The sequence below is a fragment of the Cygnus olor genome, chromosome 11 (assembly GCF_009769625.2).
Source record: "Cygnus olor isolate bCygOlo1 chromosome 11, bCygOlo1.pri.v2, whole genome shotgun sequence".
Taxonomy (NCBI): Eukaryota; Metazoa; Chordata; class Aves; order Anseriformes; family Anatidae; genus Cygnus; species Cygnus olor.
This window is the reverse complement of record NC_049179.1, coordinates 18,782,861-18,796,774: the sequence shown is the minus strand read 5'-3', so window position 1 is coordinate 18,796,774 and position 13,914 is coordinate 18,782,861. Positions and strand designations below refer to the sequence as shown.

Below are 13,914 nucleotides of genomic sequence, written 5' to 3'. Positions count from 1 at the left end.
AGTGTAGCTTTCCACTTAGCTTTTTGGGAAGAACTGGCTGTGTTGAAAAATGGTTTAGTTTCTTGCCAGCCTGGTCTGCACATCCCCATGGCTGCTGCTGTGGCTATTTCACTGCCAAATTCATTCATAGAAAGGAGAGAGGAAAAAGTAAGTCCAATAAACTGAGAAGGAGTGCGCCGAAGGGATGTGGATTTCTGGAAGGTTGGGTAGGGTCGGGGGAGGAAGGGAGGTGTCTAGACTCAATATTACTATTGTAGGGCCTGGCATTATTTATGACATTTTCTAGGCAAGCCACAAACTGAAAATAGAAACCAGGAGACATAAAGCCACTCGTAACCCCTGAGGAATGGCTTTGCAAGCTGTGTGACAGTGGAAAAGCTGAAAGTGAAAGGCTCCTTCGACTGTCCTGGACAAAACCTCAGGCAGCACGAAAAAGAAATTTGCCCTGCACATCAGAAATGAAACTCCAAGGTGAAGAAACGCTACAGGTTTGGGTGCCAAAGAAAGCCGACAGACACAGCCTCCTGGTGGGTGAAATTCATCCCTCTGCCAACTTCAGATCTATGCCCTCCTTCAGTCCTACATACACCATGTTTGGAAGTTAAGTGGTACACCTTACACTAACCATCTGCCTTGGATTCAGTCTGCAGCAGTCTAAGCAAATGAGCTAGAAATGGACAACAATGCAGAATGGAGACATGCTATAAAACAGCTTCATTGTTGCTCTGAGAACTGCTCCATATTGAGCTTTTAGACTTCTAACAGTACACTGGCATTTGCAAAAGCTACAGAGCTACCAATAATGTTGGAGTATAATTATATGTTTTTACTCAAGGTGGCTGTAGGCAAACCGGAGGTAATTTAGCCCCAAACCAGTTTTTATGCATCTCCCAAGACTTGCCCACAATAGGCAGTAATGTCAGACTTCGCTTGCCAGTAATTGGATGTTATCATCTCCAGAACCAGATAGATAGTATACAGCTTTTGTTATTACCCACAGGTGGCAGTTCGTGGACTGCATTTATTATCTAAGTGTTCTCATTCAAAACCAAAAAAAAAAAAAAAGAAAAAGAAGTGTGGCTGGGCCTAGATAATATTTAAAGATGGCTGTGCACACAACAGCATGCACACATGCCAAGAAAAGAGTGAATGCAACAGCTAGGATATACCAGAGTCCTGTGTCAATAGTTAACAAATCTCTATACTAATTATTAGTTCACGTCCCCTCTACTTTCCTTGATCGGCCTAAACCTTGTCTTGCAGTGATGTGGAAACACAGCTGGAAAACTTCCTTGTGGAGGAATTTGATCTATTTTGACTGTTTTCCCAGCAGGCTTGGAAGTGCCAGCTCTGGTCCCCGACTCAGGTTCATGCCCACGCCTGTGTCTCTTGCTCTGCTGGCAGAGGCACAAAGACCTGGAAACCTTCTCCTCCCACTGCCAAAACATTCCTAGACATTGCAAAGTCCTTCGATGCTGGCTAGTGACAAGTGGCACTAACACTCCCTTTCCAAGTAAGAGCTGGGTTCCTCCTTACCTTTTTGACAACAGGCATTACCAGGAAGCAGCTCACAGTAGCAGGAGTGTCTAAACCTTTCTGTGGAGCCTTTAGAGGACACATGCCTTGCAACCCGTACACTGAAATCTTCTGGTCCTGTGAAAAAGCACATAAAATTCAATAAATTTCAATCACCTTTCATGCTGTTTACATTTGATATCTGGACAAGATCAGATTGGTTCCAAAAACAAGTTTTTATTTGTGTTTCTCGATATCCAAAGCTTTGTTTTCTCTTTGTTTTCTCTGGAGACCCTCTGCCTTGTCTGTGGGTAGAAACTGGGTACTGCCTTCCCCCGAACGAGCTGTGGGCGATGTATGCACCATCCAAGAGCAACCAAAATCACCACTACAGGTATTTTATCACCACATCTATAAAAAAACTTGACAACTCTGCACAGAACATGTCAGGACAACTGAAACACGTTTTGTGTTATTTTGCATTAATCTGTCAATTCAAGTAAAGCCAATATTACACTGTATGTGGAATTACACCTGCTTTACACCTTGTGTGTCCACTAAACTGAAATAGAACACCTGGTTTGGGGAATATCGACACATTTAATTTTGATCAAAAAGGTGGAAATAAAATGCTTAAAGTTTTCTGATTTATACTTTTTTTATACTCCTTGTTATGGAAAACATAGGAATATTCGAACTTTGCCTCAATTTGTGAGGACAGAAAATGTCAAATATCTTATTTTCCTACATGGAAGAAAGATCAATACTCTCATTCAGTTCCAGTATCTATACCACAGCTGAGTGAATTAACCAGCACAAATTACTTATTCAGCAAGTGTGGCCTTTTCCTCTCTCTCTGAAACTGAACTTCAGGAACATTTCAATGTGTTTCAACTATTTTTTATTTGTTTTGTGTCAAATGATTGTGTCAGAACTGGCTGACACTTAACACAGCCCTTTTTGATGGGCAGACAGGGGCTCTGAGAGATAAATCAGCCATGCTCCCTCACTCTTATCTTTTCAGTCACAGTTTTCCAGGATGAATACTAAACTCGGGTACCCATTTCCCACCAACTTTCAAATCCCTCAGGCCTCTTTCAAAACCCCACCCTTAACGCATGGTTTCTTTCACTGTTTCCCTTTATCACTTACAGATAAGGACATTTCCCAGATCAAACCCCCAGCACAGATATGCTACAACCTGGACAGCTTCATCTCAGGCAGCAGAGGTTCCCACGACCGCTTTGAACACCAGGAGACGTGATTTTGATCTAGGTGTCAGCTAAACAACCAGCAGAAATGATACACCAGGGAACAGCAGATGTGAAGTCACGCTGCTCATCTGAGGTGCCTGTTGTCTCAAACACTCTTAGCTTTACCAATTTAATAGGCCCTTGATTTGTGTCTCTTCTAATGATGCTCCTTGTGAGCAGGGCACTGAAGTGCAGGACATGCTTACCTCTGTGGCAGCCCACAGGGCATTCTGAAATTTTAGCTGGCAGCACAGCCTCATTCCTGGGCAGCTCATCCTCTCCACTTCTATGATTCCTTTCTCTGGATTCACCACCGTGTAGTTTCTGAAAAGAGCAAATAATTTGCTACTGCCAGCAGCCAGCCTGCAATCTGCTACAGGATGGTACTCAGCACTTTTAGCCAAGCCGTAACATGATGTGGACAGTGCTACAAGGCTCCCCACCCCTCCAAAAGGTCATCATAAGGGAAGACATACAGATGTGCCACAGCTCTTCCTCAGGGGGCAGATATGTGATTGCTGCAGTGAAGATTTAACTCAGCTATCTGACTTTGCACTAAAATGGATTAGGAGCACTTCCATGGTCTGTTACTATAATTCAGCTGCGAGACAACTAGCTCCAGCTGAATAGCAGTAATTAATAGCTGGGAGGTCTGAGCCTTTCTTGCCCATTAAGATTCTCAAGAGAGTATGTGCTCTTTCTCCAAGTCCACTGCCTCAGTATTATCTTCCTTTATTACTTATTCTAGTACATAAACAGAAGATGACACCTCTTCCACAGAAGAGCAAAGAGCTGTAATCTGATAAAAACATTTATAAATATGACTAATTAATATTTTTGGAACTACAAGGATTTTTTTTTGTTTTGGGCTTGGTGAAGGGTTTGGGTGTTTCAACAACAACTGGATATTCACAATCACATCTGCGAGCCCAGATGTTCTACCAACTGTGGCACAAGCAATTACACATCCTGAAATCTGTCATATATAAGTAATTTGTTATTCAGCAGTCTCCAGCAATTGGATTGTCCAGTCAGGAAGCAGATTCACTGAGATATATTGCTGTGAATATTTGGACAACATCCATGTATTCAAAATACATCTGCGAGTCCCATGTGTTTCACCAGTTACATCAGGAATAGTTATACTGGCTGCGCTGAGCGACTGACCAAGCACCACAAATAGCAAAGCCAACAGTTCATGAACAAATCCCATACTTTTCCCACTAGGTTAATGCTTACAAACAATGAATACATTAATACACAATTCAGATCAGTTTGTGAATGTTTCCAAATAAAATGGGGGCTATAAAAATCCGTAACATCCATAAAAATAAACCTAGCTAGCTATGGGTCACATGTGGCTGAGCAGAATACCGTCATCTCAGTCACAATTTAATAACATTTAAAGCACATGCCTATTCAGTGTAGCATACATTTTACTGGAAGTATACACTTGGATGCACCCACAGCTTCAGGCATGTGGCTAACTCCTGATGATTTCAATAGGGTTTAAGCATGTGCTTAATTGCTTTGCAGAACAGAGATGGAGCTGCAGTCTCAATTAGGAAAGGTTTAGTGTTAAATGGCCTCATTAGGAAAGGCAGAACACGTCTGTTCTCATGTGCAAATGCTTCATCCTGTGTGTATGAATCATTACACTGCCCTAATCTTCTCCTCATATTAACTGAAGCAGAGTTAAGCTCATTAAATATCCTTTATAAAGCAACCACTGTTCCCAATTAAAAGAGTTTGGGAAAACAGTGTTCAATGTATCCTTGGCATTCACCCAAATTCACTTTCACCTTCTTTACCTCCCTCCCAGAGGCATTAGTGAAGACACTGAAGGATTTTTGCTATAGTATGAAAAAAGAAAAAGACTAATATGAGCCATCTAACCTGGTGTCTTCCTTTCCATCCCAGAACACCACAGTGTATTCCTGTCCTTGGGAGCAGAAGAAGGAAGACTGCTTCCCGCATGACAGCAGGTACATAAATGTTGCAAAGGTAGGGTCTTTCATCCGTCCTACGACAGAAATGGCCAGTGGACGCTGTGGGGAAAGGAAAAGAGAAAGACATGCATCACACAGGCAGCTGGAGGTCCTGACGAAATAACAATCATAATAGTCATTATTTATTAGAGAGTCAAGAAACAGGACTTCTTTCATAAAAGTTCCTGCTATGTGTTCAAGTCTGCACCAAATCCTCCTTACAAATCCCACCTCATTCATTCTTAGCATCCCTCTGTATCCCAGACACTGACACCCAAACATCTTCTGTATTTCCATGTTTTGGTCCATGTTTCTCTTACACTTTTTATTCATGAATTTCTTCAGATGTACGAACTTTGGAAGCTGACCCAATCTCACGACAGAGTCTAGCTGTTTGTGAGTCAAGCCAACCTTTGTTTGAAGGACAGGAGCTCTGAAATTCCAACTTAATTAATGAGAAATATAATGCAGCAAAATCCTTTTTTCATACTTTAAACCCTTTTCTTATCCCCTCATACTGCCTTTTATAATCTCGGGATTTTTGAAGTCTTTGTAGTTACACTCACAGCATGATACTGTAGCTGCTTCTAGAAATTATGGGTAATGTCTTGCCCAAGTGAAATCAATAGCTTAACTGCCATTGACGTCAAGGGACCTTCGTGTCACCCCAGATGTCTAAGGCCACCAATCTGCCATTGTTTCATTCATAAAACTCTCATTTAATTTAGTACAAGTTCTGGGTCAAATCAGCAGGAGGGGTAAATAGGCAACTGAGCTGTTCTTCTGTACCAAGACAGAACCCTGCTCTCCTCTGTGAAGAGGCCTGCCAGAGCCCTGTAGCTACATGATCAGAGAACACTGGTGCTGAGGGTTGTGTCGTACCTTTTCTGGCTTAGTGTCCCAACACTCCATCATGAGTGCCTGCATCCTATATAGTTGCACCTCTTCTGGCTGACCAAGAACAGGACGAATCCCTTTAGACAGCTTCTTTGCAATCTGGAGCTGGTGTTGTCCTAGCACAGGCCGCTGACCAGACAGTAGCTCGTACAGAACCATCCCATACGAGAACATGTCAACCTAGAGGCAGCAACAGAGAGAAAAGGGCAAACCTCCCTTGGTGAGTGGATAGGAGAGCAAGAAAGACCACGGTGGGAAAGCCTGTCACCCAGGGGCTGCCCCAACAGATATGCCACATTTACCTTCTCATCATAGACTATCCGAGGCCTGATCTCAGGGGCTTGATAGCCTGGTGTGCCTTCCACACCAAGTGCTCCTTCATGGAACGACTGCCGGGAGATTCCGTAGTCAGAGAGTTTGATGTTGATGTGCTCCTTGACATCCAGCGACCACACCAAGATGTTGTCTGACTTCAGGTCACAGAAGATGATGTTCTTCTTATGCAGGTAGGCAAGGCCTGTCACAATCTGATACGCTATTTTGTGCGTCAGCATGTGCCCCAGCGGCACAAAAGAAGACCCTGTCACAAAGGAACGGCCTGACTTCAGTTCTTGTAATTGTAATAGCTCCTTTCTTTCCCATTTCTTTCTCTTTCAAACTCCAGAGCAGTAAGTAACAACCATTTAAAACATCACTCAGCGCCATGACTTGAAGTGACGCTGTTCATGTTACTATACGCATCTGGGAGTTCTATTAGATTTTTTTAAAAGCCTTTCACTTTCAGACCCCTAAATCTTCTGGTGAAAATTAGTGTTTGACTGCAAGTTGACACAAAGCCAAGGTGCCAAGAGGGTCAGATGGCCTCAGCCTATTTCAGAAGTAGTGTCATTCATTTGACAGTGACAAAACCACAGTTACTAGAGAATTTAGAGTGCCAGACACTCATCTGAAGGGGGAACAACACAGACTACACAGGCAGCATTGAAGTGAGATGCACTTCTTATTAATTTACAGAGGAATTGAAAATCCAGGTTTCCAAAGAAGTTCTGAAAACCCTGAACATCAATTTTTACTAGGTTACCAAAGGCACTGTTTAAGAGCAATTCCATCCCTCCTACTTCCCCTAGTATGGAAAAAAAATCCCCTTCAGTAAACAAAGCAGTAGTTTCAGTGTTGTTTACCATTTGTCACTACTGTGACTTGGGGAGTGAGCTCTCCTGGGGGGAGACCATGCTTTTACCTTTGGAGTTTTCAGATAAGACAGTGGTGAGGCTGCCCAGAGGAGCCAGCTCTAGTGCAAAGCAGAGCGGATGGATACTGATGCCAATGAGGGAGACGATGCAGGGATGTTGCAGTGAGTGGAGCATGCTGGCCTCCTGGCGAAACTCAGAGAAGTTCTTCATGGCGTCCATGGCTCTCAGGTGTTTCAGCATGGTATCTGGCAAGACAAACAAACTCCTTCTCACTCTCCAGCTAACAAAGCATGTTAGGAACTTTTTGGAGGGTGCTAATCACAGAGCAAATGAAATCTCATGCTGTCCTTTTTAAAGTAACATCCTCCGAGTATGGACATTATATAGAAGAACCTTCAGTGGAAGGAGTCTTCTCTACCCTTTCCTGCCTGCCCTGCCAGAAGTTGGACCCTTTACAGCAATTGTCCTTCTGCCATGGGACACCCCAGGCTGCTCAGGCAAGTCTGGTCTTTCCGAAGGCTATCTGTCACTGGGACAGCAGCTGGCCTCTTCCACACCTCAGGGGTTCACTGCACCTTTCCCTGATAAAAATGAGGAAGTGAGGCACTTTCCCCATTTCTTCTGTTCATGGACTGAACCACCAATGGAAACCTGGGCTCAACACCCAGCATATGCAGTACGAGAGGCTGTCCCTGCCTGGAGGATCTATCAGGTGGAGAAGGATTTCCCATTTCCTTTCCTGAGGTGCTGGTACAGAAGGATTGAGACCTGCAAGTCCTTAGTGCAAACCCATGCACATGCACACTTCTCATTGCCAAATAGCTTGGGAACAGAAGATGAAATCTTGCCTTCCACCTCAATTAATTGCTCTGCCTTGGCACCCTATAAGTCCACCCACTGACCTGCAGATAAGAAGCTTCCTGCAGTGCCAGTGACCTTCCCAACATCTTACAGGTGCTTTCATGAAATACTCGTTAAGATGCATCCTCCTCCTCCATGAAAACACATCAATTTTGCTATGAATTTCAAAGCAGCATATAAACAGGTGCTGCCAGCACTACGGAGAGCAAAGGCTCTTTGGTTTTAGCTTGTGATCACAGGCTGCAAGAGCCGATTCCCAATACCAATTTTGTATACTGTACCTACAGCTGAAGTGGGAGAACCATTGCACTTTTTTATCTGAAATCTCTTCACAGCCACTGGTTTTCCTTGGTATCGTGCCCGATATATAACGGTTCCACTTCCACCCTGGCCAAGAACGTTGTTTTCATTTTCACTGCATTCCAGTTTGCTATTTTCCAGGAACAGTCTGCCAAAGAGAAATTGGGGCTTTTTAATTAAAAGAAAAGCTTTAAAGGCACTGTAAATTCACATATTTAATGCCAATTTCACAGATCCCTCTTAGATTCTTATTTGCTGAGAGGAAAGGGTTACCTCAGCTACCTTTGTCATCTTAAGGTACTCTGGCTCATGTATGGCTCAACAGATTCCTTGCAGAAAGAAAGTAAAAGGCTTTTTACTGAGGCAACTTATCCTGTGAGAATCAAATAGATCTGGAAAGCACATAAGCCCTTTCCCAAGCAGATGACACAGGTGCAATATTTGTAACATTTATCTATATTAATAATTTTTTTGCTTCATTTACCTCCAATTCCTCTCCTCTCTGCTGAGGCAGGACAGGATGTTTACGAACAGCCCCACACTCTGAAACCTGATTATTCCAATCAGCTCGCTATTCCCAGGCTGTAATTTCCCCACTCTTCCAGAGCCTACTTTTACAGCGGTTCGTACTTGAAACATCTCCACACACCTCGCACCAGTGAAATAAATCTATAAGAGAAAACGCTGCGAGGAGGCCATCGTGACTGGCCACTCGGTGTTGGCCCAGAATGCCCATTAAAATGATTGTGAAAAGGGAACAGGGGCCATTGGGAGCACAGAAAGCTCCGAGAGCAGCTGACAGGACATCATTTGGTCTGGAGGCCTCACAACTCTGCACTGGACCCAAAGGGGTCTGATGAGTGTGAACTGAAAGGGACACCAGCCTCTGCCTGCTATCAGGTCATCTCTCGTTCCACTCTTGTTCTACACACTAAGTAATACGGGGTACAAGATCAAACTCTTCTGGGAATGCAGGTAAGCAGCTAAAAGATTTGGCAATGCTGCTACAGGTATGGAAGTGCTGTTCTAGCTGTTCAGGACTACCACACTACTACTCCAAAAATAACAGCTCTGAATCATGCAGAAGCCTCAACACCCAACGTGAATTCTGTAGTGGTGCCTACATAAACTCACTCTCCTAAAAGCGATTCCAACCTAAAGGTGATTTCAGTGCCAGTCTTGTGATGCAAGCAGCACTGCCTTTTGGGTTTGCCATATTGATGTCTCCTTTCCGGTTCAAAACAGGGATCCTAGAAAGGCTCCAACTACAGAAAGCTCTAGCCAGAATACTGGACAATGCAGAACAGCTGTGGTGTTAAAAAGGGACTGTCACATTGCACTGCAGTGATCTCCGAGGACCCCGTGAAGTGAATCAAAGAATCACAGAATGGTTTGGGTTGGAAGCGACCTTAAAACCATCTAGTTCCAACCCCCCTGCCATGGGCAGGGACATCTTCCTCTAGATCAGGCTGATCAAAATCCCATCCGACCTGACCAGGTTCCCCTAGCAGAGATGACTTAGGAAAACAAAACCAACTGAACTCATAGACACACTGAAATCTAACCAAAGGCGATTGAGTAACATTACCTGGCAGGAAAATCTGTCATGAAAAGTTCTGGGACCAGCTCTTGGAGAGAAACGGGGATGTCAGGGTGGTTAGGACACGTGATGCAGTCCAGCTCGATGGCAGTTAGGACACAGTCCTCCATGTTAAAGTACTGTGCGTCCTCCACCTTCTCACCACAATCGTTCTCCTCCAGCCTGGAAGCTGCACAGATGTGGCAAGGCACGTACTGCTCCATCAGCAACGTGCCATCGCTCTCAGTGGCTGTGAGTGCTTCAAACCAAGCAAACAAACAGAAAAAGTGAATCACAAATTGAGAAGGAGAAACAGTTCCTAGCACATTCAAATGTCTACAGTCACGGTTCGCAGGTAATGCACAGGCTTGCAAAGAAAATGCATTCTGGACCAGTAGAAATGCGAAGTATAAGAATAAAGAATTAGAGAGAGCTTCTTACTTGCTGGATGTCTGCGTGTGAACTGTTTATAGGGATCACAGTGTATCATAAAAGGCATGACCATGCAGCAGAAGAATGGCAGCTGTGAGGCTGCCCATGAGCCCCAGCCACTGCAAGCTGCCAGATGGCTTCGGGTGGGGAGCAGGCATGGGAATGGGAATGGGAATGGGAAGGGGCTGGGAGGCACGACACGCTGCGCTCAGCCTGGGAGCTTCAGATGCAGGCTAGGAGGAAGCACTCAGCTGCAGCACCAAAGTTAGGAACACAGTCACAGCAGGCTCCCTCATGAGCAATGCTTTCAGCCCCTCTGGGGGAAACTGAGATCCTACCGAGGCAGAACCTCTGTGAGGCTTCCACCTCTCCCACTGACTACAGAAGGATTTTGTGGTGACAGCTTCTGTTAAATGCCTACAATTAGGCAGGGTGAATCCAGGCCGTAGCCTTTGAAGTCATGACTTCTCAAGCTTCAGTGATTAATACTATCATTATTTTAATTTAAAGGCAAATAAAATCTTCTTTTATCTTCGTAACATGCAGAACATGGTTATGTGAGAGTGCACAACTGTTTCCTCAAGAGAACTTCCAATTAGGAGATTTTGGCACCGTTTTCTAAACCAGTGTGTGACCAATGTGGGATGACAAAAAATACTTCAGATTTTGTTTTGGTTTTAAACAAAGTGTATTGGGGTTGCAAACAGCCCGCTGGGTAACAGCAGGGTCTGTGCTGATCACAGGAAAAATAACTGCTGGAATCAAGGAAGTTACCTTGGCACAGAGTCCTTGGTATCATATTCACTCATGCCTCTCGCATCACAATTTTGTAAAATTACAGGCTGTTAGAAATGGTGGGTAAAATACTGATCCCAGCTGATGCCAAAATGAGTTTTGGCATCAAGGAACAGTACCAAGTAGTTTGGGCAAAATCCTGCCTCTGCTGTGAGCACAGGAAGTCTCTCAGACTCCTCTGGAAGCAGGTCCTGTTTCAACTGTAATGTTTCACCTGTGATTGATGAGATGAAAGACACAATGTCTAGACCAAGGTTTGTTGGCAAAGAATCTCAATCTGTCTGCAGGTTATCAGCTTGTCTCAAACGTTATTGGCTTGAGACTGTCAGAGCCTGAGGGTTCTTAATTTAACGCACAATATTGTGCACCTGGAGAGCTCTGTCAAAAAACCTTCTGTTAAACAGACTAATACCGCATAGAAAATTACAGCAGTTCTCTTACCAGGAAACCACTGGTCTATCAAAGAGTTGACATGATCTGTGATGAACGCCATTGCTGAAAAGTCTCTCACTTCTGACTGGCAAATGATTTTAATTCCACCACTTTTTTTCTTTTTCCAGTTCACATCAGAAGACTCCACACTGCACAAGAAAGCCAAGACAGACAAATGAAACTTTTGTGAAGTATCAGTGTCAACAAACTTTTTTTCTCCTAGGAAACCTGAGTTACGAAATAACATGTAGCTCACAAGTAATCAAAATAAAACCCAATCTAGCTTTGAAAATCATTTTCAATTCAGTCTATTCTGCAAATGCCTTTGAGAAGAGAATTCTTGCACAGAAATGCTGATTCACTCACAATGGATAAATGCTACAGAAGGTCTGGCCCAGAGAAAACTCTGGCCTCAGTGAACCGAGTATAATGTAGAGTTTTGACAGAAATGCTCTATCCAGAATGATGGAGGGTTAGGATTTTTCCAATGCCTCATGATATTAATAATTAAAATATCCCCCAAACTTCCAAAAAATGTTTGACAAAAAAAAAAGGATAGAATAATTCTTGTGCAATTCCCACAAAAAGGACAAATATTTAAAAAAAAAAAAAAAAAAAAAACAGCATCTTTGTATTAAAGAGCTTTAATTTTCTGATGCACAGAACCTAGGAAGATACAGTATGACCACAACCACGTTCTAGAATTTAGGGTTCTAGCCCATGATTTGCAACATTTGAATCCAAGTCGCTGTTCATCTGCAGACTGCCTAAACAAACTCAGGAAAGTCACTATGCCCTTCTGGTCTCCAACAACACAACAGCATCAATGGTTCCTCCCTGTCTTGCCAGGGAATGGAAGAATAAATGCATCTTCAGCTAGTGCAGAGATTAAAGTTTTTATGTGGCCGCCAACTCTCTGCATTTGTGAAAGAATATGGGTGGCAGGTTTTCTCCAGGCTCGCAGCCAGCAGCCACTCTACCGTGGCCAGCTTAAACCCATTCCCTGTAGTCCCTGTCACATGCACACTGATAGCACTGAAGCACCTCCACCCATTTGGACTGCTGCCATACAATGGTGAGGTTTTAGGATTCCATGGAAGAGTCATTGACTTAAGGAAATTTTTGCATGTGACAATGCATGATTTTACCTGGCAAAGAGTTCTGCTCTGAATATCACTTTCTGTTTTCAGACCTCTTTAAATTTGTGGCTGCAATAACACATAAGGCTGACATTTTCAGAACTGCCAAACAATCACTTACTCATCATTGTTGTCACCAGTTGTTACCAGATGAGTTATGGCTATTAGAAGAGCCTCCTCTTCTACTGATGAGTGAGCATATACAATGAGTCAGGCCCATTCATCTCCATTCAGATGATGTGCTTCACACACTCTATTAGTTCCCTTGTAACGCATGCTGCATTACAAACACAAATTACCTAAGATAGCCTCCATCAAAGGTAACGAACAGACCTTCCTGCCAGTAAACAGTTTGTTTCCTTTTGACTCGGAAGGTGCTGCACCGATTTCTTTGAGTGCCTGTGAAGCTGTAGATGGTCACCTTTTTGTTTCTTGTCTTGGTGTCCTTCTTGTTTTCAAAAAGCTGAAACAAGCAGAAAAGCATGATAATCGTTACATCACCAAAATTTCTCAGGAGAATGTTGCTTTAATCAAGCAATAAGGTGACTTTTTTTTTTGGCTTTCACAGATGCTATCATAACTTTTCCATACAGAGCAACCCACACTCATTAAAAAAATTGCAATAGAATGAAAATACACACAGTAAAAGTTGTTTTTGCAGCCATCAAAACATTTCTATGCCACTCAAAAAGAAAGAATTTCATGTCAGCAAACGACTGTTAATTCTATAATCATGACATTTGTTACATGAATTCTGTATTTGCAGAAGTCTTATAAACTTCAAGAAGAGCTTAAATGCTTTACTGAATGATCAAGTCTGCCCTCAATGTAGAGAGTTAACTTTTCCACCTGTTTCAGTGGGAGGAAGATGGCTTTCCTCCAAGGCATTTCAAATCAGTACTTAGAGCAAAAGGTATTTTTGTTTTTAAACCAAAGCATTAATCTGCAGAACTTCACTGTACTCACTGCCCTTATGCTTAGTTGTCTGCAGACTGGTGAGATGCCTTTCCATTCACTTCACTGTGGATTGGGTGAGGTCCCTAGTAATGGGGCTTTAAGGTTATATAGTGTCCATGAGGATGTAAGCAAGGGGTTGCCAAGACAGCCCTTTAAAATAGGCAAAATTATTAAATGGTTCCAGAAACCTGGAACTCAGAGGACCTTCCAAAAAAAGTATCATGTTTTCCATGTTCTGGACATCAGGGACAGAACACAATGTAAATGGATAGCTGTAAAGAAGACACCATGGTAGTAGTAAAAATATTCTGTAGGTATTTATCATGGTTTCCAGCAGAGCTGTGTTTTCAGACATAAACAGTTGTAAAAAATTGTCAATACCAGCAAAATTCACTTAGCTTTCAGAACCTTACAAAGACTACTTTAATGATATGCATATTACTTGCACTAATAGGGTGCCTCCTTGCATTCATTATCCCTTTAAGACATGAGTTGTGTAATTTGTTTCTCATTTAAACCCTTACAGATTCAGATAGCTGACTTGATGGAGATATTCCAGATCTCCACTGGCAA

At 43.0% G+C, this 13,914-nt stretch overlaps 1 protein-coding gene across 1 annotated transcript in view; it reads right to left on the bottom strand.

The window, feature by feature from the left end:
* LRRK1 (leucine rich repeat kinase 1) overlaps positions 1-13,914 on the bottom strand; it is a 76,610-nt gene that overhangs the window by 8,399 nt on the left and 54,297 nt on the right. The window contains 10 exon segments of the mRNA XM_040569486.1: positions 1,537-1,653; positions 2,975-3,092; positions 4,665-4,816; positions 5,639-5,833; positions 5,956-6,233; positions 6,894-7,091; positions 7,989-8,155; positions 9,596-9,845; positions 11,255-11,394; positions 12,684-12,847. Of these exon segments, the coding sequence (XP_040425420.1) occupies positions 1,537-1,653; positions 2,975-3,092; positions 4,665-4,816; positions 5,639-5,833; positions 5,956-6,233; positions 6,894-7,091; positions 7,989-8,155; positions 9,596-9,845; positions 11,255-11,394; positions 12,684-12,847 (1,779 nt within the window).